We start from the raw sequence: 27,253 nt of genomic DNA on the forward strand, positions 1-27,253 counted from the left end.
ATAACTTTAATTCTTGTGGAATAAAGATGAAGAGTTCTAAAGGGTGTCCCTCCAAGGCGAGCCCCTTCACTCACCTGTGCAGTTCCTTTCTTCAGAATCCAGAGCAAAGCCACTGTCACACCTGCACTTAAAGCTGCCTATGGTGTTTCTGCACTTGCCGTGGGTGCAAAGGCTGGGGATCATCTTGCATTCATTGATATCTTCAAGAAAAATAAAATGTGCATAAGGGTCACGAGCAACCAATTAGGACTCAATGCCCACCGTTTTAAACCCAGGAAGTTGGAGGGTCTTGATTTAAGGTCTTGGCAATACTGACTTTAAAGAATGTGTGATGATCCAATACAACTTGTAAACATTTCTAGTCTTTTAAACTGCTATTTTAGAAAGCATTATTAGAGAAGTAAAGAGTGTGTTTATTTGGACTTCTAGAATCTAGCACACTGCCTGATACATACTAAACACTTAACTATTTGCTGAATGAATGAAATATTCTAAACTACTAGTGTCTATACTCAAAGCACATAGATTATTAGAATATATAATCTTATACAATAATTAGAACATATAATCTGCAGCAACCAATTCAGTCTGTATAGGAATGAGATTTTATTTATGCTTTTTGATGCTTTTTTGGATATACCTAACATATAAAAATTTCAAAGAAGTTGTCATTTATAATTTAAATTGTTTGCAAATAATGTACACTAGTTAAAATATTTTCTCAATATTATATAGCCTTAAAGCTTCATTAATATAATTAAAATATTTTTTGTATACTAGAGACAACATATGTGTGATCCAAGTTTCCCCTTTTAGGGGCCTTTCCAAAGTAAGACCCAAAGCTCAAGAAATGCAAGTTAATTTCTACATAATATCATGAGAAACAAAATTTTCAGATTAAATCTCAAGAATATCAAGTCCTTTCGTGGCAATGGATTGCCACAGCCTTTGGAAGCAAATCATTCAAGTTCCTTTGAATTTACTTAACAGACATTTAAGAGGGGCACCTAGAAACTGTCCCTCTGGACACACAGTTTTAAACCTCAGGGCTTCTTGGACCAAATGCTCAGGAGAAAAATAAAAAGTCTAGATTTTTTTTATATAAGGATAGTTAAGTGATATTTATGTACTCATTTCCCATTTTTATAAGATGATTTAATTACAAAGTATAATAACTAGGTCCAGACACAATATGCATCCAACACAAAACTCTATACTGGGAGCATAAGCTGATCCTCTCTGAGTAATCACAATTCTGAGTAACCAATTATGATTTTTTCCATATTCTGAAGTAAACAAGTTCTGTATCATTGTGCAAAAAGCTTAAATCAATTTTGTAATTAGATTAAATCTGTGACATATTTTTTACGTGGACTTTACATTATAACATAATACACTGACATAATATTTGAAGTATCATGTCACTGGAGTGCGTCTACGACAGGAATGAATTTTCACTGTATTTGGACAAAGAGGACCTGCCCCTGGGTTTCTCATGCCATTCACCCTCCATTATCTATACTCAGGTGGAACACAGTGACATGGATACTCAAATCAGCAGACAAAAGCTCACATCATATGACCTTAGCGGATGGCACAAAAATTTCCCATTTCTTTTCATTTGTGTTTGACTGAGGGTAGTGTTAAAATCAACCTTCTAGATGGGAGAGGCAAGGGACCTCAGGAAATCCTGAGATGTAGAAAAAGATACCGAGTGAATGTTTTGCTATATACATAATTTAGAAAGCAAACAATGGATGCTGAGATGATCTAGGAATGACCACATTGATGATATTCATTGTAATTCTGTTAGTAGAACCCTGAGCTCATGAAAATGCATCTTGTTGGTCTGCAATCGACCACCAAAACCACTGTACCTTTAAAGAAAGGTTTTCCATTTGTAATTTCTTTTGTGGCAAATCCGGGTCCTCTGGGACAGAGCTCCTCGAACTCAGGTGTGTTTCTCACGGGACACTCCTCGCATTCTTCTGTCCCCCAGGCTGCGCCAACGGAGCAGCAGCAGGCATCCATGCGGTGGCGGCCAGCAATGGGCAGAGTGCACTCCTCGTCCTCATACCTCAGGAAGCAGGTTTCCAGGCGGATGTCTGCCAGAGGGAACAGAGAGAGGCTGAGGAGAGCTACTCTGTTTTCACTGCCCAAAGCTGCCAGCACTGTGTTAGGCAAAGTACGATACACTCAATAACTTGCTATATATTTACTGACTGGAATTATTTTTTTACTCAAACAAAACCCAGGCCTCGTGATGGGTGTTTCTGCCTCGTAAAGACTAGCTTCTATTTTGTAGCTCATATTTATTTGCACTGATGGTTTGTGGAAAATTTCCTTTCAACTTTAGGCGTTTTCTGATAATTCTACATAAGGAGCAGTAGTCTGAGAAATCCTGCAATGCTCTTTAGGGAGATGTTTTCATAGACATGGCTGTTACCAATGCATGTACTCCATCATGTCTTGACAATTTTCTAGCTAAAAACAAATTGCACTCTTGGAGAACATCGGAGCTAGCTAGCTGGCCCCAGCCCCCTTTCCTCATATCCTCATTTTGGAGAGGAGGAACAGTAAACTCCAAAATGAGGACTGCCCTATTTGAGATGAAAGAGGAAAAATAGCAAAGAAAAGCCATTCACTCCTCTTCTCGAGTACTTCTTTCACTACACCAGGTGCTATGTACATATTCTTCTGGTACAAGTAGGATACATGTAGCTCCGACCCCAAATTCATGGGGTTTTGGGGTAGAGTAGAAAGAATAGCAGACGAGAGGTCAGAAGACCTAGAATTTGGTCCTGTTTTGTGACTAAGAAGTGACTTGTCTTAGACAAATTATTAACCCTGAGTCTGAATTTCCACATCTGTAAAATGATGTTCCACCCATTTGAGAAGCTCAAAGGAGATTATGCATCTGAAAATTGTAAAGTATAATTAAGGCATAAGGCATGATAGTCCCTCTCTTTCTCCTTCACAATGTTGTCATTCACCACTCACCTAAAAGCCTGAGCTTCCTTTAAAGTCAGAAAGCTTCTGAAGCCTTCTGGGAAACTTTATATCCAGGTTGCCTTTATTAAGATGGATACTTTTAAAATGATCTCTAAATTAAACCTTGAAGCATCTTTCAACTGAAGAACCTGGAAGAAGGTTCTCATTAAATGCTGATTCTTCCTAAACAAAGAAGCTAAGACTCAGAATGGGATTAACTGACATCCACAGTTACACAAAGACTTTAGCCTCAGAATTCCAACTTTTCTCTTCCACACTGCTTACATTATAAACTATAAAGTTATATATTTAAAGGTTTGTTTGTTCTAATTCATAAATGATCCAAATCCTTAAAATGCATACCACTCTTTTAACCACCTACAGTGGTCCTTCACCGAGGATGCTCTTCAGAGTAATAAGCCTTCAGATACACAATGTGGCTGCGAATTATTCCATAGTCATGGGCTCAGAAACCAATGATCCAAGAGACATATTCCTGGCAGTCAGAAGCCATAACAGGAACATGAGAATAAGTCTGCCAGACACCACAGGAATGGCTAAAGGACCTCAAACCTACTGCCACTACAAATCCATAGGGTAGCTTTCTAAGAACTCATGGTTCTGTGTCCCATGTCTTCCACATCACTGCCACTTGGGCTCTAGCAGTTGACATGGAGCATCCCACTATGACTGAAAGTGACAACGGCCCTGGGCTCCATTGGGTTCACTCTTAAGGACTCTGACACCCTTCACTCCCGACACCCACAAGAGTTTCCTGAGAGGACCTGTCCCTCTGGCCAATAGTAAGACATGCCTAGCAGGCATGGTCGACAGTTTTCAACTAAGTGAAAATGTTCTCCCCAATATTCACCTTGCATCCTATAGCCCATGACATATAGGGGGTGTATTTAAGAGCTCTGGAATAATAATTGTGATGGTAGTGATTTAAGGAATAGTTACATATCAATTAAGGACTAAAGCTTCACTTCACTAACATGTTCTCTACTCTTTTTATGAAGAATAGACAAAGAGCTTGAGTCAGGAAGGTTATTTGTCCGCAAAACCACCATGGATCCTAATGAAAATGCTGAACTTGAGGTATATGTGTCTGTACTTGGAAACAAATAATTCAGTTCTATCTTGTTAATTGAATTTTTAATCATCTTTAAAAAAATGATCATTAGAAAAGTAATGAGTTCGGTATTTACCCAGGCAGATCCTCCCTGTAGCATCCAAAGTCATCCCATTGGGACACTGACACTTAAATGATCCCTTAGAGTTAACACATTCGCCATTTTTGCATACTCCTGGGAACACTTCACATTCATTTATGTCTATGAAGGAAGAAAGAAGCATGAAGTTAATATATCTGTGTAACATAATTCTACTATATTCCATTTATGGAGTCATACTTATCCTCACAACGGAAAAGGCCATTTTGAGCCTGATGAATTCACAAAATTAGTTTGCTTCCAAACAGTTTAGGTAGAATTTCTGTGATGTCTGAATAGCAACCAAACAAGCCCACCTACTACCAAAGATAAATGAGTTTCTCCATTGGTGTCAGGTAGTAAACTTTAAGTTGAAGAGACGGAGCTAGCTGGTGCAAGTTCTTGGAGACAGCTCTGGGTACTATGGATATCTTGGTTAAGGCTCCCAGGAACCACATAATTAGCTTTATGAGACCAGATGTTTGGAAGTGGAAAAATGGAAACCTAGTCTTTCAAACTGGCAAAGAATGAAGAGCTTGAAGGTGAGCGTAGGAAAAAATCCCACTGAGGAATATGGGAGCCAGTAAAAAGATTTTCTTTTGAGAAGTCCCTAGAAGAGTATTACTAGTTCTAACTCAGCAATGGTCTCAGGCTGTTCTTTCCAAACCTTGGTGATTCCTGCTTGAGTTGGGAAGAGTCTAAAGATGCTCATGTCCATCCATTCATCATTCACCCAACCTCTCTCAATGTACCAGTCTGTCCCAGTTTGCTTAATGCAGAGCACTATGTTCTCTGCACTTAATTTGGAAAAATATTCACCATCAAGTTAATCCAAAGAAAGGCACTTACTTGCCAATACCAAAAAAGCGGAGCATTAGTTAAGAAATTCACACACATTGTATCTCTATTTAAAAGAAATAATTTTCCAAACTAGGGATGTTTCCAAATCTTTCCTTGTAAGAGAGATAAATGGGGAGGGAAACATTTACCTTTCGGGTGTTTTGTTTTGTTTTGTTTTTTCCCCTGGCCACTTGTACACCAAAATGTGCTGCTGAGGTCAGATAAGTTATTAACAGTGGGTCTGGACCAGAAAAAGGCCAAAGAATTCAGTCATCATTTGGAAAGCAAGACCTTGGGTGGGGGTTATACTATTCCTCTTTATTTTAGCAGAGAAAAAAAACTTCATTTCATCCCACATATGGGACTAATTGCTGTTTTTAAAATTTTTCAGCTGCTGTGTCATGTTAGGTTGTGTTAGTAACCCTGACCTATGTCTATCTGGGACTCGATGAGAAAGAATCACAGCAAACTGGAGTGAAGCCACGTAGACTTTCAAAAATGAGGCAACAGAGTGTGTCCTCCTAAATCATCTATGCCAAACCATAAACAAATAAACAGGACAAAGCAAGGAAAATGCAAATTTTACAACCTCATCAAAAACTTTCTGTTTTCTCTTCCTGATCTATAGCATTTTGAAAGTGCAGTCAATTCAAACCATGGTCAGTCTAAAACCTTTTCAGCCACTCTGTCCTTTGGCCATAGTGGTCTGACACTGGCAATAGCATATATATGCTTGTGAAATTAACAACTGGTATATCTGCTGTCCTCATTTTTTTTCTCTGCTGCATATTTCTCACTGTGAAGTTATATGACATCTTTATCCAGCCCAAGTTAACACAAGCATTCTTCATGCACACAGAAATTTATGGCTTATAAATAATCATAACTACCTTCACACTGTGTTCCTTTAATTCTTGAAAAGCCTTTACCACATATGGGATCTGTAAAAACAAACAAACAAAAACACAAAACAAATCTGAGACAACAATATCCAGACTTTGTAGTTATGACATAGTATAAGAAACATGAAAGAAAACCTGGAACATGAATTAGATTTTGTTGCTATGAATAAGTCTGAGATAACAAAGTATTTCTGAGATTGCATAAGTGAAAAAGAATAAGATTAAAATGTCTCCTTAAGTAAAGCTCCTTTCCCCTGAGATATCCAAAAGGACCTAAAGGTACCCTAAAGATCATGCTAAGTTGATGACCACGAAGGGAAAGGACTAGATTTCTCTCTCACTGTTAGCTCTAAAATACGAATCACAATAGGTAGGGTTACTGTAACATGAATATGAAAAACAAAGTCTAGACCTTGAAGATCTCATGCCCTACAGATTCACATGATATAAATTCATACACTTCTATATCCAAACATCGAATCAGCAAAGTCATCAGTAAGGCTCTCAAACTTCAGCTTTGCAACAGATTTAGAAGTTTAGTCATGAATATTGGTTCCTTTATGTTCATCAGGTTTTTTTGGAAGACAATTTGCACCTATAAACAGCTCAGGACCCATAACCATGAGGTTTCCCATAGAGCCAAGAGGAATTGCTGATCTAGGAAAGCAACATCAGCTAATCATAATACAATGAGGTGATAGAAAACAATAAATTACCAAATTACATAAAATTATTGTCTTTGACAAGTCTCTTAGTTTCCTACTCAGAAATACATTTTTTCACTGAAGTCATCAGAATGAACTCTTCTAAAATCTCCATGTGAACCCCAATGTACAAAGTACTAGGCTTCTCCTTTCTAGCAAAGCAGCCAGTGGCATGGGGATGGGAGCCACAGCACCCGTTTCTCTTACCGACTTGGCATAGGGTACATGGGCTTCCCCAGGCAGCACCAAGGGAGGAACAGCACTCGGATTTCAAGGTGGCTCCATTGATGTTGATCTCACACCGCCCATCGATGACAGTCTGCCAGCAAGTGCCCTTGATGGTTTCTGCAGAGGGTGGGGGTAGGGAGGTAATGTTTATTACATATTAAATACAGCAGCATTGATTAACATCACAAAATCATTCTCAGAAAGATTAATACCTATGCAGATGGTTTTTGTTGGATCCAAAGTACTTTCAGAAGAACACTCACAAATGAAAGAGCCTTGGCTATTCTTGCAGACTCCATTAATGCAAGGACTTGATTCACATTCGTCGATGTCTGAAACAAAAACAGGACTACGTTACTGCTAAAATCTAGTCTTGGGTGTGAATGAATATTTAAACTTTGGCCTCAGTTACAACCACATATTCTTCGTTGGATAGTAAAGTTGGTCTAAATAGATATTTTTTCTAGACTAGATGGAAGGCCAAAAATAATAATTAAGCACATCTCTATAGTACAGAAGCTGTCACATGGATGTATCTTTTTATTCAGAAAATACGGAGCAAACGTAAATGTGACTGCTGAGTTACTAACTCAAATAGCACACAGTATGTAATGTTTTCTCCGTCTATTAAATGATGATAAATAAATGGGCAATTGCAGGCAATTGCAGGCAAAATGAATACTTTTAAATGGCACTGAAACACAAAACAAATGGTAAATAAAATGCCAATTCCAAGTAAGTACCCACAGTAGCTTGAAAAGTACATATAAGTGCCATTTAGGACAACAAAAATCTCAATTTAAGTTGCACAATTATCTGAAATGGAAGCAACTCTAATTTATTCTAATTTATTCTAATTTATTTTCTAGTGGCATTCCCAAAGAGGGCAAAGTACATAGTGTAAGAGAAAAATTATAGTTTACCTTCACAGGTTTTTAGGTCAGGTTTGTATATAAATCCCTTGGGACAGGTACAGACAAAACTTCCAGGAGTGTTTCTACATTGTCCATTGTCACAAAGTAGACTGTTCAATACACATTCATTAATATCTGGAAAAACCAACAAAAATTAACTTTTAAAAGGGCCCATCCCTTGCATGCAACTTCTTTGCTCTTTTAGTTAGATTTTTAAGGTCATAATGTTTTTAGGCCATATGATTAATCCAATCAAAGAGGTAAAAGTTCTGTGCCATTGGTTTTTGCCTAAACGGCCAAATTTTAGGAAAATAGCGGCTTGATATGATTGTTTATACTAAGTATGTACAAAGTCTAAAGTTACCACACAGTATTCAATTCACTTCTTTCTTTGGCAGGAAGAAAACCCAGGTTTACTAGAAATCACTAATCACCAGAATTCAAAGAACTAATTATTGATTTAAGGAACAAATAAGTATTTAGCAATTATGGCCCATCTTTTATATGTGTTAGCTCTAGGATGGGTATTTCTTCTTTAGAATAATTTAAAGGGTTCCAGTTATGTTTATCAAATATGAGGCAAGCTGTAGAGAGTTTATAACTGTCATAAGGAATTTAGACTCGAGATTCAGAGAGTTGAGGAAAACTCCTTGCTTTCAGCTGAATAACAGGCCTATCTGATACAAAATCTAACTTTTGATATGTATAACTTAGATTAGGAAGTGTAAAAATAATGTAGCTGGTTTAATATTCCTTTGGGCTATAGCCTCAGTCAATCCACAAAATAGGCTGTACATTCACAAGGAATTTTTTAGATATTGAGAGATTCTGCTTCGATCATCATTTGACAAGCTAGTAGCCCTGACATAAAGGATGCATAAATTCAGCACTAGCTATCTTCATGGGTTAACAGCATTAAATAGATTCAAATGAACAATATATCTATAAAGTCCTTTATATGGGAAAATCGAGTATGAGGTTGTATTATCAGCTGAGCAAATAGCAAGCTGAGAATTCTCTCAAAATGATATAAGGAATGCTAACACTTGCCAAAAGGGTCATATTGCAATTCTTAAATTTTGATGATGTCAGAAGAATCTGGACCCTTAAATTGAGAAATAGATGGTGAAGATAAAGGAGAAAAGAAAGTCCCTGCAACCCTGTGGCTGGAATGAACCTTTGATTCCTAGCTTCATACCTCTGAACATAATCTGAATTATCAACCTACTTCTGACCCGATGATAATGGTTCTAACAAGTTTGGAGTATACGCTAAAGCATTAAAGGAAGAATCCTATGGCCTCCCGAACTCTCCTTTCTGCTCCCCAAGGGGTGAGTTATGGATGAAGCTAAAATATCCCTGTGTCTTTCTGGCTTGCCCAAATAGTGATTTTTCGTGTCTACTAATGAAGAGAGGCTCTTATAGAAAAATGAAATAGTAAAAATTGTTTTCAGTTGAGTCTAGTTTAAAAGTACCATGTGTACTCAAATAACAACCATAGCCTAAAAAGAGGCCCTACAATTAAGGGCGTGAGAGAGGAAAAATTCATTTCTCCAAGGGCAATGTAGACCACATAGAAGGAAAGGCCAAGTTTGGGCCAGCAATAAAAGTTAGGGAGAGAATAAAGAAACCTGTAGGTGAAAGAAGAGGGTTTTGGTTTGCATCTCCCCTGACTTGCTTTCATCCTCCGTTGTTTTTAGATACTGGTTTAACCTGAAACTCAGATGAAAGCTGATTTAAATGGGGGCAAAGAAGATGCTTTGGTTTACTATTAGTTCTGTTTTCTGTGTGTGCAAATGCCACACATTAAGAAGGAAAGCAGGCAAAAAATATTCAAAGTAAGATTTCTGCTTTTTCCAAAATAACTGATATCTCTGCTCTGCCCATAAGAACAATCCTCAGCAGGCCTAACAGCAGTGGCAGTTACTAGGTATGGCAGGCACTCTGCTTCAATCTGCAAAGTTTAGAGAACTGTATTGTACAAGAGGAACAGTAAGTACTCTTGCTATGTTCCACCCTTTTAGTAGTTGAACAAAAGATGAAAGTAAAACTTATTTATGATGAACAGTGAAAACATAGGAAAGAAGAAGAGAATGAGAGGGGGTTGAGACCAGGAGGCCACAGAAATAACTCAGAGACAGGCACAGAGAGCAGGAGGGAGCAAAGTGATTGAGGGCTTGCTTTAAAATGTCTAGAATTAGCTTTCCTCTTCACTCTGTCTCTAGAATCCATTCCTTTTTCTTCATTTGTATATAGGTAGAGCCATAGAGTCTTGCCCTTCATCATGTGTCACAGGGTAAAGGTGTTCACATTGTTTTTAATATTGATATCAGAGCATCAAAATAAACATGGAATTTTATAGGAGGAAGAGCGATGAACAAAAAAGGAAAAGAAAACAAAGAAATGGCCAAATATAAGAAAACTGAAGAATGAAGGCCTTTGTGATAGATTAAAAGAACTGTAGAGAATCAAAGTCCTTTCTGGGGTACAAGGGTTACTGAAAGAAGTCAGAAATAGAAATTAGGCTGGAGGAGCTTTGGAAAGAATGTTTACAATGACAAGAGGGACAACTTATGGATAATGTAGAGATGGTCATTTTTTTAATAGTTAGATATGGTATAATAAATAAAAAAACTTAATTGACATGGCCATTTTTCGTCATCTATGAGAGTCAAGTTCTATGAGATATAATTTACCGTGTTTCCCCGAAAATAAGACCTAGCTGGACAATCAGTTCTAATGCGTCTTTTGGAGCAAAAATTAATATAAGACCCGGTATTACATTATATTATATTATACTATATTACATTATATTGTGTGATATTATATTATATTATATTATATTATATTATATTATATTATATTATATTATATTATAATATTATATTATTATATTGACCCTGTCTTATATTATATTAAAGTAAGACCGGGTTTTATAGTAATTTTTGCTCCAAAAGACGAATTAGAGCTGATTGTCTGGCTAGGTCTTTTTTTGGGGAAACACGGTAATCCCATTCTTCTTATGAATGAAGAGGAATCGTTTGTCTACCCAAAGGCAACAAATTTCTTAGGAGGGGTCCAAGTATTTCAATAAGCTCCCAACACCAGATGATAAAGCAAGGGGCATGACCCTTACTTTATCAAATAAAATAGCTTGATACCCACGGACATGTAAGGAAGGAACTTTGGTTTCTTGGGTCAGAACACATGATGACTCCCTACTGGCTGAATGGCTAGACTCTGTGTTGAAACTATGACATTTGTGTTTATCTCAATCTGTAGATTCTCTAAATTATTACATGTTCCAACAACTGACCATCCTAGAGCAGTACTTTTCAAACCCTACCACTAAAACACCACTAATGGTAGAAGACAGTAAGCTCCTAACTCTAAGCCCTAAATGACTTTCAGAAAGTAAAAAATACATTTGAGGTTCCCTGTTTATCTTAAAGCTTATTAATTTTCATCCCATTTCATGAAAGTATGTTTGCTTTGAGATAAAATGTGTTTTGCCTCCAAATCAAAAACATGCCGCATCTTACATTTTGGTTTGGGTATACTTTGGCATATTCCCACCAGTATGAATATTCTGGTTTTAGAAGCCGAACTTCAGGAAACCTGAGGTTGTATGTCACTACACTACAGAATGGACAGCACTTTTCAGCAAATACTAGTCTAGGCAACTGAAGAAAAAATAATGGTGCCCATGTTTACCATTTTCTTCCCAATCGAAAGATTTATTTAGTTACTGGCTGGTACCTTCATTAAGGGTTGTTAGAGCATAAAAAGTGGTGTTTGTTAAACTTAACAGAGAGCAGTTATTACTGAAAAATTACTGGGTTTTCTCTGATTGATTTTAATAAGTGGTTGGGAGAATAGCTGCTTCTTGTTAAAACTAGGGGTGCCTTTGTAGCCACATGAGAATGGCTCACAATGTTTGTATTTTATATATCTGAGGAGCTTCTCTTTTGTGGAGTGAATCTGATATATAATTACATATTGTCAAGATTCAGCTATATACATTTTTAGTATATGTGATGATGAAGTAAGCACAGGCTATATAAATTTTTGTTAACCAACACATGTATGTGCTATGCTGATACCCATGGTGTAAAGCACCCATCTGCCCAGTCCTTAAACTCCTTCTAGAGCTGTTTTCTCCATGCATCAAAAGAAAAAAGGCAATATACATGAAACATCTCAGGAAACAGGTGAAACTTCTCACCAACACAGTTTTTCCCAGTTGAATCCACTTCATATCCTGAATTGCATATACACTTGTAGGTCCCACGGAGATTTTCACAAATTCCATTTGGGCAAATATCAGGATCTAATGCACATTCGTTTATATCTGCACCACAGAAAAGTTCAAAATCAATAACGTTCTAAACATCAATGAATTGTCAAGAAATAACATTACAACAAATGTAATGACCTCAGGACCTCGTGAAAAGAAAAACAAAGTTACACTTTGATGAGGAAGCTTGATCCCTTTTCCTCAATACAAGATATGCTGAGTGAAATCTTCCTTCCATCAGTCCCTGGGAGGAACTTGGCATCTGAGCCAGAATGATAAGATTACTAATCCTTAATCAAACTGAAGGAGACCACCTGGACTTCTCCTGGTCCAAACACCAAGATGGAAAAATGGATCAAGTTCAGAACCCAAGTCCCTATAATGGTCTCCCTGCTTCCAGCCTTCCCTCTTCAATCTACCTTCCACACTGCCACCAGACTTAACAGCCTAAAAACTGTTAACAGCCTAATGACTGTGTCATTCTCATGATTCGAACTTTTGTTAGTTCAATGGTATCTTCAAGCTCAAATTAAAATATGAACTCTGTTTATTTACTTTAAACTTCTCACCCTTCTGTGAACATCTAACACGCTCTTTATTCTGTGTCAGGAATGTCTGGATGCCTATGCATCAGTCCACAGCCCACTCAAACATCACCAGCTCTGGAGAAGCCTCTGATACTCTGCCCGGACGAGGCTGGGTTCTCCCCCTTCTGTGCTCTCACAGCCTGAGGAGAGCGCCAGTAGTTCAGGGTGATGCAGAATCTGTCGATGGTTAGTCTCAAGTCTTGGTGCCTGACTCTTCCATAAACGAAGGTTGACCTTTTCTTTTCTTTTGCAGGTTCTTCTCATAACTTATTTCCTCCCTACTAACTCTTTATTAATTATAAATTTCCTTACTTTTTCTCTTTCATCCTCCAAATGTCCCCCATCTTCATCCACAGAAAATGATGAAATCAATCAAGTTGAATGAACTGACCATCAGTTTAGCCACTTTTTTTTCAGAACTCTCCTGAATCAAATCATTTACCTTTATATTAATAAAACAATCCTTCCTCTTTCTTGTCACCTCTTTTTACACTTATTCCAATTCTCCCTTTTAACTGTAATTCCTTGTATAGCACTGATATTTCTCTAGTTATTAGTCCTACACTTAAATGTTTCATTCTCTTCCAATTCAGTTAATTGCTGTCACTGCTTGCTACAAAATATAAGATGAAAAATACAAAATATAAGATGGTCCCCAGTTGCCATCTTATAATGACCCAGCACGGGACAGTTAAGAAATAACCCTTAATTGTACTTGGCCAAAGGAAGGCCAGGATGCCCCTTTTCATATATGAGCAACCACAGTCATTGTATCTCATCCACCGTCCTCTATCACCCAACCTGGGAGAACACCCAACCCTCAGTTCCAAGCCCCACACCCACACCCAGCAACCCAGGACCCACTGTGCCATGGTTCCTCTGCCATTGGGGGCTTCCAAGTAACCCAAGTACATCATGCAGTGATGGCCAGAGAGAGGGTCAGACCAGACTGGTGTGAAGGGACCAACTGGAAACCCACAGCAAGGCCTGATCCTGCCTCTACACGTGCGTGAGGTAGTCAATTTCAAAACAGATCCTTACCACTGCCTGCTGATGTCATTCCAGGACCACTGCTGCAGAGTGCCTGATATTCCGCTGCAATAAATTAACAGATAGTAAATGATTCCATTGTTTGCAGGACAGATCCATCCTGCCCTTGGCCTTACACACATCATTTCTTCCAAAGTGAGTGGAACTGAGATAAAGTGGCAATGGAAAGGGGGCATCTCCCGAGGGAGTCACCATGACACCAGGCTCCCATTTTACAGGCTCTGCATCACTGAGGAAAACAACTTTTAAGGCTATATGCAAGTTATAGCGATTCCTTGTGCAAAGCACTTTTGGAAAAGGTGTTTTTCCTATAACTTGATTTTGTTCACCAGGGAACACTTTACACCTATGGTGAAATGTGCCTGTTAAAGTGCGGTTTCTTAACTATTAATAAAATGTTCTCCCACCATCTTGGGAATAATTTTCTCAGTGTGAGCAGGTTTTTCATATAACCAAATTTTTAACATTTTTCTCATTTCTCTTTACAAAGTCTCCAACCTCCACTCACAAGAACAATAGGGTATCTATGCTTTGCATTAAAGTGTATTTTTAAAGTTAATATTCTTCAGGGTGTTAGATTCATTCTATATGATAAGCCCATAGAAAAAGTATTGCATAATATTAAACCTGTGCGATCTTATTGAAGAAATTGAAGTATATAGAATATGTTCACAAATTTGTGATGGGTCAGATTTCGATTTTTTTTTTTTAATTAAATGTATTGGGATAACATTCATTAAAATCAATACAATGTTTTACATACAATTCCAACAATATTTAGATGAACATGTGAATCTCATGGTCAAATGCAAATCATTTGTGCTTAAGTGGCAAAAAAATTGGTTACTAAGGATGGGCCTTTTTACAGAGGCCAACTGCACCTCACCGCTGAAGCAAATAGTTCTTGTACTTTTGCACACTAGAAAACTGCATTCCTGATGACAGAGGATGCAAATGAGTTACACAGACAAAAATAACTAAGGTCAAATCCCTCAGAACCTGGGCCTTCTAGCAAATGTAAATTCGAGTTGAGTGGGGAAATCCCTTAATTTTTAAAATCATCTTAAAGGGAGTCAAAAAAAGAACAAATGGAAGGTGTCTGCCATTGTGTGTTTGAAAGCCAGGAACTGGAAGCAAAAAGAAATACATCCTCTTCATTCTCTCACATCAGCAATTAATTAAAATATGTACCAAAGAGGTGGAGAACTTCTGTAAGTAATAAAACAGGAAAACCGAAATCATACCAGTTTTGTAAAAAGCCCCTTTCTAGTCAGGGATAAATTAGCTGATGCTTGGTCTACATACAGGCCAAGTATCGTCATCATTCTTTTCCATTTGGGCAAGATCTGGTACTAGACTATTTTCTGTAGTGAATTCAGATGGGCATGGGTTTGAATGCTGATGACAATGCTTATTGCTGGGGGTCTTGGGTGCAAACATTTTCCCTCTGTTAGTTTCCTCTTCTACAAATTGGAGGTAGTGATACTCACCTCACACCATAGTCCTATGGATTTAAGGAGAGAAAATGTAAAGAGCTCAGCACAATGCCTAGTATAGCTCAAGCACTTAATAAATGATAGTTGTTGCTGAGCTAACTCAGTGTAGTGCCATGAAGACAGTGGTATGGGGAGAGATGAGAAAAGTCCTAATAATTACATTTCTGTGTACTTAACTGACCGATTTCTGTGAGGAGGAAACGTGTAGCAGCCAGTGATGGAAATATCTTCAGATATAGCCTGCCGGACTTCCAGAGCACAAAGAGGAGCTCTGCATGTTGTGTGATTGGGGTTTCTCATTAAATTAACTAAAGATATTCCTTCTAGATAGTTGCAGTACCTTTCAAAACCCCCCTCTCCTGAAATGAGGGATTCCTATATTTGGATCCTTCATGATTTGGCATTTTCATCTACCAAAGAAGTGAAGAAACCAAACGGCATGAAACCACTTCCACATATGGACCTCTTCTGTGTAAATTCATTCAAATACGAAACAGAGGCTAGTGGAATTTGGCCTCAAATTTAACTCTCTTTAAGTTTTACTGCTTAAAGAAATCTGGTCTCTTTTGTTCATCTTTTTATAAGTCCACTTTATTATCCTATGTATCATAACAAATCCTTTGGAGATACACTTGGTCCAGAAGAAAACTCAGAACTATACGCACCAAGGGTCCTGATTCTAAGTTTGGTTCTTCCACTCATTTGATAGGTGAACAAACCACCTTTAGTCTCAGGCACCAGTTTTCATGATACTTATCTAATAAATTCAACGCACAAATAGTACTTTAAAAAGTTAAAATAACATACAAAAGGCTCATAGTAATAATATACAACTATAAAGTTACATGGAAGTACCTTAGTTGGATAAAATTATATTTGTATATTATGTAACTGAAGTACTATAGATATGTATTTAACTGATTGGAAATCTATAAAAACTGATCATTTGTGTATTATTCACTGGGTAAACTACCAGAATAAAGCTTTCTTTCTTTAATTGGCATCCCCCATTTCTTTTAAAGTCTTCCATTTAACTTTCTCTAACTTCTCATAATATATTTTAATTTCTAACTTTATAATTTCAAATATCATAATTTTCAAAATGACAAATGTTTAAAAATTGTGAGTTAATCTTTAATTGATTTTATCTAGGCCAGAAATGAACTAGCTGAATCTTAGATGTGCACCAACCAATCAGAGTTATGTGTTTTCAATATTAGATCTAATTTAGGACACTAGAAGTCAACTGCCAAGCCACCTTAAAATTATGTTCAAATGTAGACAGTCTATTGCTTTCATTTCAATAAACTATTTTTTTGCCGTACGAATAGAAATAATTTACAACTGGTGAGTATCTTCTGGATTACCTAAGACAACTCATTTTGTAGATGAGAAAACTAAGGATCTCTCTTCCATATTATTCTGTATTATAAGTATGTTTACTAATGTAAACCATCTCTCAAATCTTTTTGAAAATAGGTAAGAAAAATTTCTAAACAAACAAAAATCCACAGAAAACTAACCCTCCTCCCCCACCCCAATTAAGTATTTTGTCTGTCTGTGTCTAGGGAGTAGAATTGTGACTCACTGACTAGTTTTGTTTTCACTATATCAGGTCACTTCAAATCGAGGAAATTACTGTTTCCCTAGGGTTGCATAAAATCATTTAGGAAAAACACACTTCAATCAACATGAGGGGTTTGATCAAAATTCACAAGGGCTTTCGGGAAAAAAGAAGTTGGAAATATTCAAGTAACCTGAAAATTATTTCCTTTTACAAACTATGTAAAATTCTGCTTTATAGCAATTCCTGCAAAATGCAAACACTGTAAAAACTACTTTAGAAAACATGGCAAGTGGCATGTATTCCAAAGAGCATGAGTATTCTTGACGTGGAAGAATTCAGATGAGAGGCACAAATGTGCTGTTAGGATCAGGTGAATAATGCGAAGTCAGACCCTTACGAGCCCCTGCCAAGATCCCAGGAAGGTACATGATGTTCAGTGGAGAGCATATGCAATCTTTCCCTGTGATTTCCATCAATGCGAGACTGCAGATGGTGGCAGAAGGCAGTAAAGGCATCCCTCTGACCCCACGCACCTGAATTCTGTGCAGGACATGGCTGGCAAGGCTCCCCAAATGCATACTCAGTGTTGGCACAACAGCATTCAGATTTAGTCACAGCACCAAACAAGGGTTTGACACACTGGCCTCTCTTGTATCCACCGTAGCATGTGCTCCGCATGTGTGTGTCTAAACAGGAAGAAACATCTGTCATCACACAATCGCTTCAAACAGATGAGAACCAACCCACCCTCCCCCAGGTCAAAGTTGAAGCTGGCTTTATTTATCCACTGTCCCTGTTCTAATTCACAAAGAATGCCTCTGGTGCTAGGTCTCAATAGAAAATAATAAAACAAATCACATTCCATTTCCAAGCACTGAAAACCAATGAATGGCCAGACACCTCCAGTTTTCTGGGGACTATTATGGTTTACACAACTACAAGGCATTTAAGCGCTGGAATCATATCTCACTTATTTTTGTCTTCCCCAGGCCTGTACAGAGCAGACACTTAATAAATGTTGAATGAATGATGGATGACCATTGAATCTCATCCCATAATAAGATCTTTATGAGAAATGTGGCCTACTTCAAAATAAACATGAAATTACCGAACGTCTGAATTAGATGTACTTTAAAAAAAAAAGGAAGTTTAATCTGTAAAAGGATCATTATATAAGTCTGTAGATGTGGTCAAACAGTGTCATCTTTACCACCAGGGAGGGGGTTTCCAGCTATGCCCAATCCCCTCCCAATTCAAAGGGTTTACTAACTACCTTTTGTAAAAATAATCTGGATAAAATTTGTTATCTATTTTTCGACAAATCTCAAACTTCTTAGAAAGCCACATAAAATTATTTGTCACGTACGTTTCTTGATTATCCATATTCTCCTTTGCATTCCATACTTCCCTTTGGACATTAATACTCTATGAAAATGTTTGTCATGAGATAATAATGAGCATATACAGGCCCATTTCAAAGACCATTATCAACAAATGAGGGTTAGAGAAAATTGGGGACAGCTACGTGATTAGGAAAGGAAAGGGGGAAGAAGAGGTGGAGAGTCCCTTGGCTTTCATTTTTCTCAGGTTGTCCTTCTATCCCTTAAATTAATATCCAATTACACAGGAAGAGAATTGACACTGTTGGTTTGTTCCTCCACAAATATTAGTTATTTCATATTTGCCAACGCAGAGTGCATTTGTTATTTGTGGGTTTTACTGATTGACAGAGGGTAAATCTCTATCATACATCTAGTCATGACTTAATCTTACCAACACACACACGTCCATCCAGACCCACGGCCAGTCCGGGAAAGCATTCACATCTGTAGGAGCCATCCGTGTTGACACAGCGCCCGTTCATGCAGATCCCAGGTGTTTCACACTCATTAATATCTGTGGTATGGAAAAGCATTTATTAAAAATGAAGTGGTGTTTATCTAAAACCACAACATGTTTATAATTCTGTTATAACACTTGAAAATGGGGAAGATGGAAAATAATATGCAGCATCAACAATAAGAGCTCAATGAGATGCATTTTCATTGTCCTCCGAGAGACTAGTAACAAAAACTTGAGAGAGATAAACTGCCTGAGTTTATTTCTTTTTCATAGAAAGCTATTTTAATAATATTCTCCTGAGATTTTTTTTTTAAATCCAAAAAGAATCACAAAAGCAAAAACAGAATTGGAAGAAGAAACGTGATAGCTAAAATACAAAAGATCTTTTGTAATGTTTTACATGGCAGTTCTTCCAGGACTGCCAGAAATCTAGCTTGATAATAAACTGCATCTTTGACCTGGGCAGAAAGCTTTTCTTTTTGGCATCCAATACCCAGACTGGTGTCCATGCCAGTATCATCCATACCTTAGCTCTCTGGGGCAATTAGCATGGCATGAAGAGCTGTAGAACTAAAGCCTTGGTGGCACACCAGAGAAAAGGAACAGAAAATAAATATGAATGATTTTGATGACCATTTCTGGCCAACAACAAAGAAAAATCTTACTTAGGCATTACAAATATTTTATAGTATCACATGTGTGTACTTAGGTAAGCCTGGTAAAAGTCTTTATTGGATAAATGCTAATAATGGTAGATATTTTTCACCCTTTAATATAAAGAAGTAAAAATGGTAACAAAATTGTGTTTGGGAAAACACATAACACTTAGAAGCAAGTCATTTATAACAACTCCTTTTATAATACGCAACTAGTGTATGTGAGTATTTCCTTTCTTCTGACCTTAAAAAGTCAAATTGAGACTGAAACACCTCTCCGTTTTACTTAGCTTGTGTTATTTGGCACAAAATACATATAGATGGTCCAAGATTCCGTGTACAGATTTGTATTTTAAAACAGCAGTTATATTTATATACATGAACTCAAATTGGTTCAGTTATTTGAGTCACCTTTCTGTTCAAGTTGAGATCTACAGTAAAACAGTGGCAACTACAACCTGAAAAGTAACACGAAAGCTTTTTACTGGGGTCACAGATGTAACACAGATCCAGGAGGCATTGCTCAAAGGGAGCAGCCTCAACTTTCAGAGAAGGATGAGGGAAGCCATGCTGTTCATCTGATTAGTTAGCTGTAGAGATTCAATTAGCATTGTTTATTCAGCTTTGAATAGTCACATCTTTGTGGGCTCAGAACTCAGTGAAAACTCTTATCCCAGGATGGCAAGGATAAACTATGGAAAAGAAAAAGTTCCGCATACAGGGGATTTCTTTCCTTTTTCTTCCTTTATTCTTATTACAGTGTGTGTATTCCATATTCTCTATACACCAGAAAAAAAGAAGACATAGGTGAGAATATGAAGCATTCTCCCTCTCTCTTCCTCTCTCTCTAGCTCAGATTCTTAAGCCAGAATGAGAAGATCAGAGAAACCTTTCAAATCATCATAATGTCTTTTCTGAAATAGTCGCAAAAGCATTATTTACTGGCCATACTTAATGCTGAGAGGCTGTGGCCTGTGTCATCAGCATCCCATAGACATGGAGAAGTGAATCTTCGTGTGCTCTGTGGACAGCTAGAAGGAGTACGCATTCTTGCAAAAGATCTGCTCACAAAGGGGCTTTCACATTTCCTTCTGTTATTTTGTTTGGAAGCCTAATTCCAAATATTCCAGCAACCATTCCCTTCCCTTTTCTTTTTCACTTGTACAGCACTTCATCTGCGCATTTTGGCACTTTGTTATACACCGTCTTACATTGTAGAATATTTCCACGTGTTAATCTTGTCTTTCTAACTCTAAGTTTCTTCCTGCACCAAGCTCAAAAGTACAGAAACCAATTTCCTACTTCAAATTTGAAAAAATCAGATGTTTTCCCTTGCTATGAAGACAGATTTGCACATCAAGAGCCATTGCTGTGAAGGTCATAGAAAACGCAGGTAAACAACCAAGAGTTAGAAGTTCTTTAAAACCTAGAGAAAATGCACATCTTCCCAAAGACTTAATACAAGGCTTTCTTCCATAACAGCTTTACCAAAGCCATCCACCAGGGATACCCAGAGAAGAGGCACCATAGGACTTGATTCTGCTTTCTCAATCTTGAACAGCTTGACACTCTACAGTTGTGCATCTGAAACTCTGAGCAGAAGGCTTTCTGAGTGCAGCATTTTAGCAGATTTCCTGGACCTGTTTTGAGTATATGAGGTTCATTGAGAAGTCTGGTTTCAACTCAGAATTTGGACCCAAGTTGGAATAGCACAAATAAAAATCTTCATTTTTGCTTCAATACTTGGAGTAATGAGATGATTTCAAATGCTACTAAGCTAGCAATGGCTCTTGGTTCATTTATTTCTTCTGCTTAATCCTGTTTCTCTTTTTGCTTGTGTGCCTTGATAAATTTACATAAATTGTCCATGAAAAGTTTTCTGTTTCTTAAGGTATCTGGAGGAAATTATGAAAGAGATATCACTGCAATAAGAGTATACTATTTTGTCCAGGTGAGGATGTTAGAGCTGGCAAATGACAGCCATCAAGAAGCCTAACTGCCATTGCTCCCCTACTGCAAGGAAGAGGCAAATCACAGTTTATTTAAAAAGATGCTGTCATCAGTGGGCAGACCAATTGGTAGTTTGGCTTCTCATTCATTTGCTATGTAGCGTTTCAGGTTCCTTTGAGAATACCCCAAATACCCTTTGCCGTCTGGGCATAAATTGTAGCTCTCTGGATGGCTGGACTTCAGACGGAGTTCCAGTCAGGTTTCCTAAACCAGAATTAGGGGTACTTTAAAATGGGGAGACTCAATAAGGAAAAATGGTACCTCTAAGCAATGTAGAGAGGAGAAAAAGCAGGTAAAGAATATGATTTAGAGTTTTAGAGCACAAACCTTTGCAATAACGCCCATCTGATGCCAGTTGAAATCCAGGTTTGCAAATACACTTAAAACTGCCATCTTCATTGATACACATTCCATTAAGACACATGTTCCTTATGCTGCATTCATCCATATCTGAAAAATACAAAAGATGTATTTTCTTATGACCAGAAGAGTAAGCTTGCAAAGAAAGCCAACCTGGATGAATATAATTCTGTTACTTTACCTTTCTTCCTTTTTTGTTTTTATAGTCTAAGGCTAATTATCATCCAAATTATAGCAGACGAAGAGAAGAGGGGCCATATGAAATATATATTTCAAGTACTCAATTTTTGAAATGTGCATACAAACTATAGGGCTAAACTTATTGTATAACATTTATATGTAATACACACATATACACATACACATACATGTATGCACATGTATATGAAATTTGACTCAATAGAAGTTACCAGGGCTCTTTTTAGCAACAGCAGTTTACAAACTGAAAAGTGTGTTAATATTCTGATGATTATATTTATTTCACAGATCCATATTACTGCTAATATACTGAAAATAAAAACAAAATGAAAGCTAAAAATGATGGAATTTGAAAAATATTTAGGCTACTTCCTGATTCTTTAAAAAGTGAAAACCAGAGGACAGCTTATAGTTTGAAGCAATTTTAAATAGTGGTAGGAAAAAAATGTATTTTCAGAATGCAAGACTCGGCTATGGATTAATGCCAGGCCAGCTAACCTTTAGGATCCCTAGACCATAAGGATATTTCTTTAAATTCATCAATATGTTATTTTATTCAGTATTACAGCTGTCTTGGGAGGCACTTGATCTTTTAGACATGATGTGTTTTCACTTACAGGCTTTAGATCAGGGATGTCCAAACTTTTTTCAACGTTTTTCACCAAGGGCCATATAAGGTAAAATACACAAACAGCCGGGCCACTCACTTGAGGTGAAGTACGTATTGCCTCACCTGGTTTATTTTAGTAAACTAAATATATTTTTGGAATTTGCTGTGGGCCAATTAACAATGGATTGCGGGCCGCAGTTGGCCCGTGGGCAGCAGTTTGGACACCCTTGCTTTAGATCAATGTAATTTATGATTTTTTTTTTCCTTTTTTTAACAGGATTCTATCCCAACCAAGAATTTTGGCATTAAGTCTTTGAATTGAATCACTGAGATAATATTCTGCCAAAAATGTTTCTAAGAACAATTTTGAAATTCTTTTAATGTATGAATAGATTCTTGGGATCTTTCCCAAAGACGTTGGGAAAGATGATAAGGGCCATTCTTCATTTTTTGCTAAAGGTCTAAGAAGTGGAAACTCATCAATAATTGTCATATTTTCAATTTAGGAAAAAATGACAGGGGAAAAAGACAAAATATTTGAAACAGCCCAATTCAAAACGAGGTGATTAATTCAAGAGGCAATATAAAATTATGGCTGGCTCTCTATAGTCAATATTTCTCTCAAACAAGTTTTACACTTTCAGATACCCATTAGTAGCATTTTATTACTAGGCAGGCACTTTAAACCAAAGATCATAAATGACTAAAGAATAAATGGGATTAGATGTATCCTGTTTTGTAAAAAACAATGTACAAATTCTGATTTTATAAAATTAGAAAGTAATGATTTATGCTACAAAAGTTTTAACATCACCAAAGATCTTTAAATGGCAAGCTCTCCTCATATATTTAAAATGTACTTGACATAGAAATGTGAATTATAGACATGAATATTGTTGAAAATTATGCTTGCATTCCAGATAACAATATGTGACATATACTTAATACTTTGACCTTTCACTTAACATTTGGTCTTGTTAAAGACTTATGATACTGAAACTGGAATGGAAGAAGGGGAATAATAGTAGTATACTGTTATTATTATCACGCTGTTATTACCTTCACAGTTCTTCCCATCTCGTGAAACATGAAAGCCTGCATTACACACACAATGGAAACTGCCATCTGTATTGATGCAACGTCCATTATTGCAAATACGGCCATTCTGTAAACATTCATCAATGTCTAAAATCAAAGTTGAAACAGAGAAATAGTTTTACTTAGGGGATTTAAAATTATTTTATTTCTCCCTCCCTCCATCTCCAAACTCATTGTCTTAGGCTTGGGTTTTTAATTACTCCAATAATACTCTTTGACATCAAGATGCTATCAAATAACATGAGATTTAGGATTACTAATCAGAGTTTGAAAGACATATGACAGAAGAAAAATGCCAATATAATAGAATTCCATCTAACTCTAATTTCTAATAAGACTCCTTAAACTTCAACTCTGTAAACAAATAGATTCTTCTTCACTATTTTCCTAGCTAATTTATTAAGCCAGTATATATCATTACTCATATTGAACTTTGGCTGGCATCTTGCAACAGATGATCAAATAGGTCATACCAGAACAACAAAACAGAGATGCTGTTTAAAAATATTGAATTCCATCTGAAAACCATCAATCACGTGACTCTGAAATGTCTACCTTCCTGATGGCAGTTCTGGTCCAAGCACGGTTTTATTGTTTATGTATTCTTAGTCTCTTTTATAATTTTATGAGAATTTTATTTACCAAATAAAATATTGGTACTGTGGGGGCATTTCCCTATTTTTCTATTATGTTTAATGCTATTATTAATATTATTATTAAACAACAAAGCTTGATATGGAAGTGTTAAAAATGACAGTATCTTGAATAACCTCTCATTTAAAGGTTAATAATTAACCCAAATTGGAGAAGATGTTACCTGGATTTTCTGTTCCCTATAGTTTGTAGACTAGATACCTGGATGAATATCAAAGAGAATGAACACAGCTGCCTTGTCTACACAGCATACAATCTCTGCCAGAACTTATTCCCCAGAAGACAGAGATGAAGGAATTGTGTAGAATTGGATGGGAACACACCTCCCGATGCAGAGCTGAGACCACATGTGCCTGAGTATTAGTGCCCTAAGCATCCTCTGGAAGACAAGAATGTGCATTCATGGCATATCGCTTATTCTGACTGTCTACCCTGCGTCTGCACGGTGTCTTGTGGTTGACCCTCAGACGCACTTTCTTTCTGGGCAGATCCAGCAGTGGTTTCCACACGAGTCATTGGACTAGCTAAGGCAGTCTGGGCTTTTCTTCTGTCTGATCTTTGTGCCAACAACCTACGATCTTTTTCTCTCTCATTTATTTCTTAATCCTTGCTAAAATCTGACTTACTCCACACTCTTAAAAAAATATTAAAAGCCACATATTCTTGAGCAAACTTTTCCTTTTTTCTTTTTTTTTTTAGGATTCTATAATCTTTTGAGGCCTGAGGATAAAATAAACAGGACAAAGAGTTCAGCATTTTCTCTCTTCACTGATTTCAAAACATCATCAGGTTACTCACTGCTTTTCAAGATGAATGAAAAGTTTGCCATTCAAAGTTCTCAACTGTGTTTCTGTCTATCTTTTCTGTCCTCTTCTATTTAGCCCATCATGTACTTCTCCTCAGCTAAGTACACAGCCTTTCTGATCATTCTGTGGCAAACTTTCATCTATCCCAAAATGTTAGCATGTTATCAACTTTTCTTATGTTTGTGATAAGCTTGGTGCTAGCGCTTATAGAAGACAGTGCTAGAGGCCTTGAGGTATTCCTCAGTCTCTAATAAATTGTCTCAGATTAACGACAGCAACACGCATGCATACTGGCAGGCCCTTCCTAGCCGAGTGCTCTCAGTAATGTCTTCCATTTGCTTAGTTGATAGTGCAGTCTTCTAAAACATTGGTTTCAGTTTATTCTCTACTATAGCAAAATGCCTAATACACATTGTTCATGCTAATTACTATTAAACAGTAGTTTTTTTTTAAACAATAGTTTTAATGTTAAAAAGATTCTAAAATCAGTTAAATATTCCAACTACTCATATTGATAATTCAGTCAGTTGGCCATTAATAGAAATATTAGCAGGTTGAAATGCTATACTCCAGTTTTTTCTGCTCAAAGCTGCCATTTATAGGTAGTACACTAAAATACACCAATGGCAAGAAATCTACAAATCAGAACCAAATTTAAAGATTTTGAAACCAGTCACTGATAAAGAAAATCTTCAACCCATAAGAAGAGCTTTTGCTAAAAGGGGAAAATAAAATTAACTTTATTAATAGCTGACACATTTTTTAAGTGATACAAACCTCCCCATCATTCCTTGTATTTCATTTTAATAGTTTTCTTGCTTTTATCTGGCTTTACAAAATCAATGATACAGCTCATTCTGTGCCAACTTTATAGAGATATATAGATGTTTGAGTTCTCTGAGGGTAAGAAGCCTACCTTGCTTTTGTTCAAGGAGCTTAGTGTATCACAGTCATTTAATACGAGGCATATGGGGTGGCTTGATAAATTAATTAATAAACGAGCCTGAAGAAAAATTTTTATGAGGAAACATTTATAGCAATGCTTCTCAAACTTGAATGTGTATATGGATCCCTAGGGGATCTTGCTAAATGCTGATTCTGCTTCAGCAGATCCGAGGTAGAACCTGAGATGCTGCATTTCCAACCGGCAAACATGTGATGTAGCTGCTGACCACACTAAGAAGCAGCAAACACTTAACGGCTACTTCCTCATCCTTTAGACCTTTCCATGAAGAAATTAATTGCAATCAATTTCACCTGAAATGTCCCTCAGTTTCTGTGTTAGCAAAGGACAACCCCATTTCCTAACTTTCAGATTAAAAATTAACAGGCAATAGTGATGAGATTTTAAAAAGTCATGAAAATAGGACATTCCTGCAGGCACAGAAGCATCTTTTAAAGTAATTTGAATATTTGCCAAATTTTACGACATTGTCCTTTGAAGTGACACTATCTGGAATTAAGTGAAAAAAAATTACTGTGGCCATATTAGCCTCTCCTGGTAAAGGTTACTTAAACTCCATTGATCTCCTTCAAAGCAAAGCCCTTACTGAGCGTCTAATGCCCCATATTCCAAACTAGGACCATACCTCGGCATTCTGTCCGGGTAAGTGTGCTCTGATAGCCAGTTCGGCACTGACAAGTGTACGAGCCCTGGTTATTGACACACTCTCCACCAGCACAAGGGTTTTTCTCGCATTCATCAACATCTGCAAAACACAGTATATTTTAGTAAGAAATTCGATAGCACTAACTCATCACTCCTAAGACCATTTTATTGGTTTCCTTTACATGTTAAAACACTTTCCTTTTAAGAAATAAATAGCATAGTGAAACGACCTTTTTCTTTCCACTACAATATACCATGTCACCAGCCACTTAAAGACTGGTTGAACAGTTAAAGTGTATTATTTTCCTGTGTCATTTTTCAGAGAAAAATGCTGAACACATAGCAACTCAACACTCCAACCTAATAAATATTTTATCTTTCTTGAGTCTGGCCCAGGGGAATCAAACAGACTAACATCTCAGAAGTGGCTTCTGGATAGGATTTTGAGTGTCTCTTGAAGCTCGATTTTTCAATAAAAAGAAGTCTTAACCATATCTAAGCATCCCCTGCTGAATTCCACTGAGAACATTAGAACAGAAACACGAAGCAGTTGTCGTGTAAGAGCAATTCTCACCCACTAGAGAGTCCTCCACCGCCTCAATCATGTCCCCAGACTGGCTCCT

General features: G+C 37.0%; 1 protein-coding gene across 2 annotated transcripts in view; it reads right to left on the bottom strand.

Annotated features, from left to right (window-relative positions):
• FBN1 (fibrillin 1) overlaps nt 1–27,253 on the bottom strand; it is a 233,149-nt gene that overhangs the window by 77,817 nt on the left and 128,079 nt on the right. For both annotated transcript variants that reach the window (XR_012494755.2, XM_019730687.3), the window contains exons 13-26: nt 26,611–26,730; nt 23,523–23,648; nt 21,623–21,745; nt 18,561–18,683; nt 17,321–17,473; nt 13,716–13,769; nt 12,016–12,141; nt 7,800–7,925; nt 7,089–7,208; nt 6,856–6,993; nt 5,933–5,983; nt 4,200–4,325; nt 1,878–2,105; nt 75–200 (exon numbers count right to left, since the gene is read on the bottom strand). Coding sequence is in view for 1 of the 2 variants with exons in the window: in XM_019730687.3 (XP_019586246.3) it covers nt 75–200; nt 1,878–2,105; nt 4,200–4,325; nt 5,933–5,983; nt 6,856–6,993; nt 7,089–7,208; nt 7,800–7,925; nt 12,016–12,141; nt 13,716–13,769; nt 17,321–17,473; nt 18,561–18,683; nt 21,623–21,745; nt 23,523–23,648; nt 26,611–26,730 (1,740 nt within the window). In the remaining variant the exon portion in view is untranslated. The remainder of the gene's footprint in view (nt 1–74; nt 201–1,877; nt 2,106–4,199; nt 4,326–5,932; nt 5,984–6,855; nt 6,994–7,088; nt 7,209–7,799; nt 7,926–12,015; nt 12,142–13,715; nt 13,770–17,320; nt 17,474–18,560; nt 18,684–21,622; nt 21,746–23,522; nt 23,649–26,610; nt 26,731–27,253) is intronic.

Source organism: Rhinolophus sinicus, chromosome 3, assembly GCF_057876585.1.
Source record: "Rhinolophus sinicus isolate RSI-liver-muscle chromosome 3, RSI-T2T, whole genome shotgun sequence".
Taxonomy (NCBI): domain Eukaryota; kingdom Metazoa; phylum Chordata; class Mammalia; order Chiroptera; family Rhinolophidae; genus Rhinolophus; species Rhinolophus sinicus.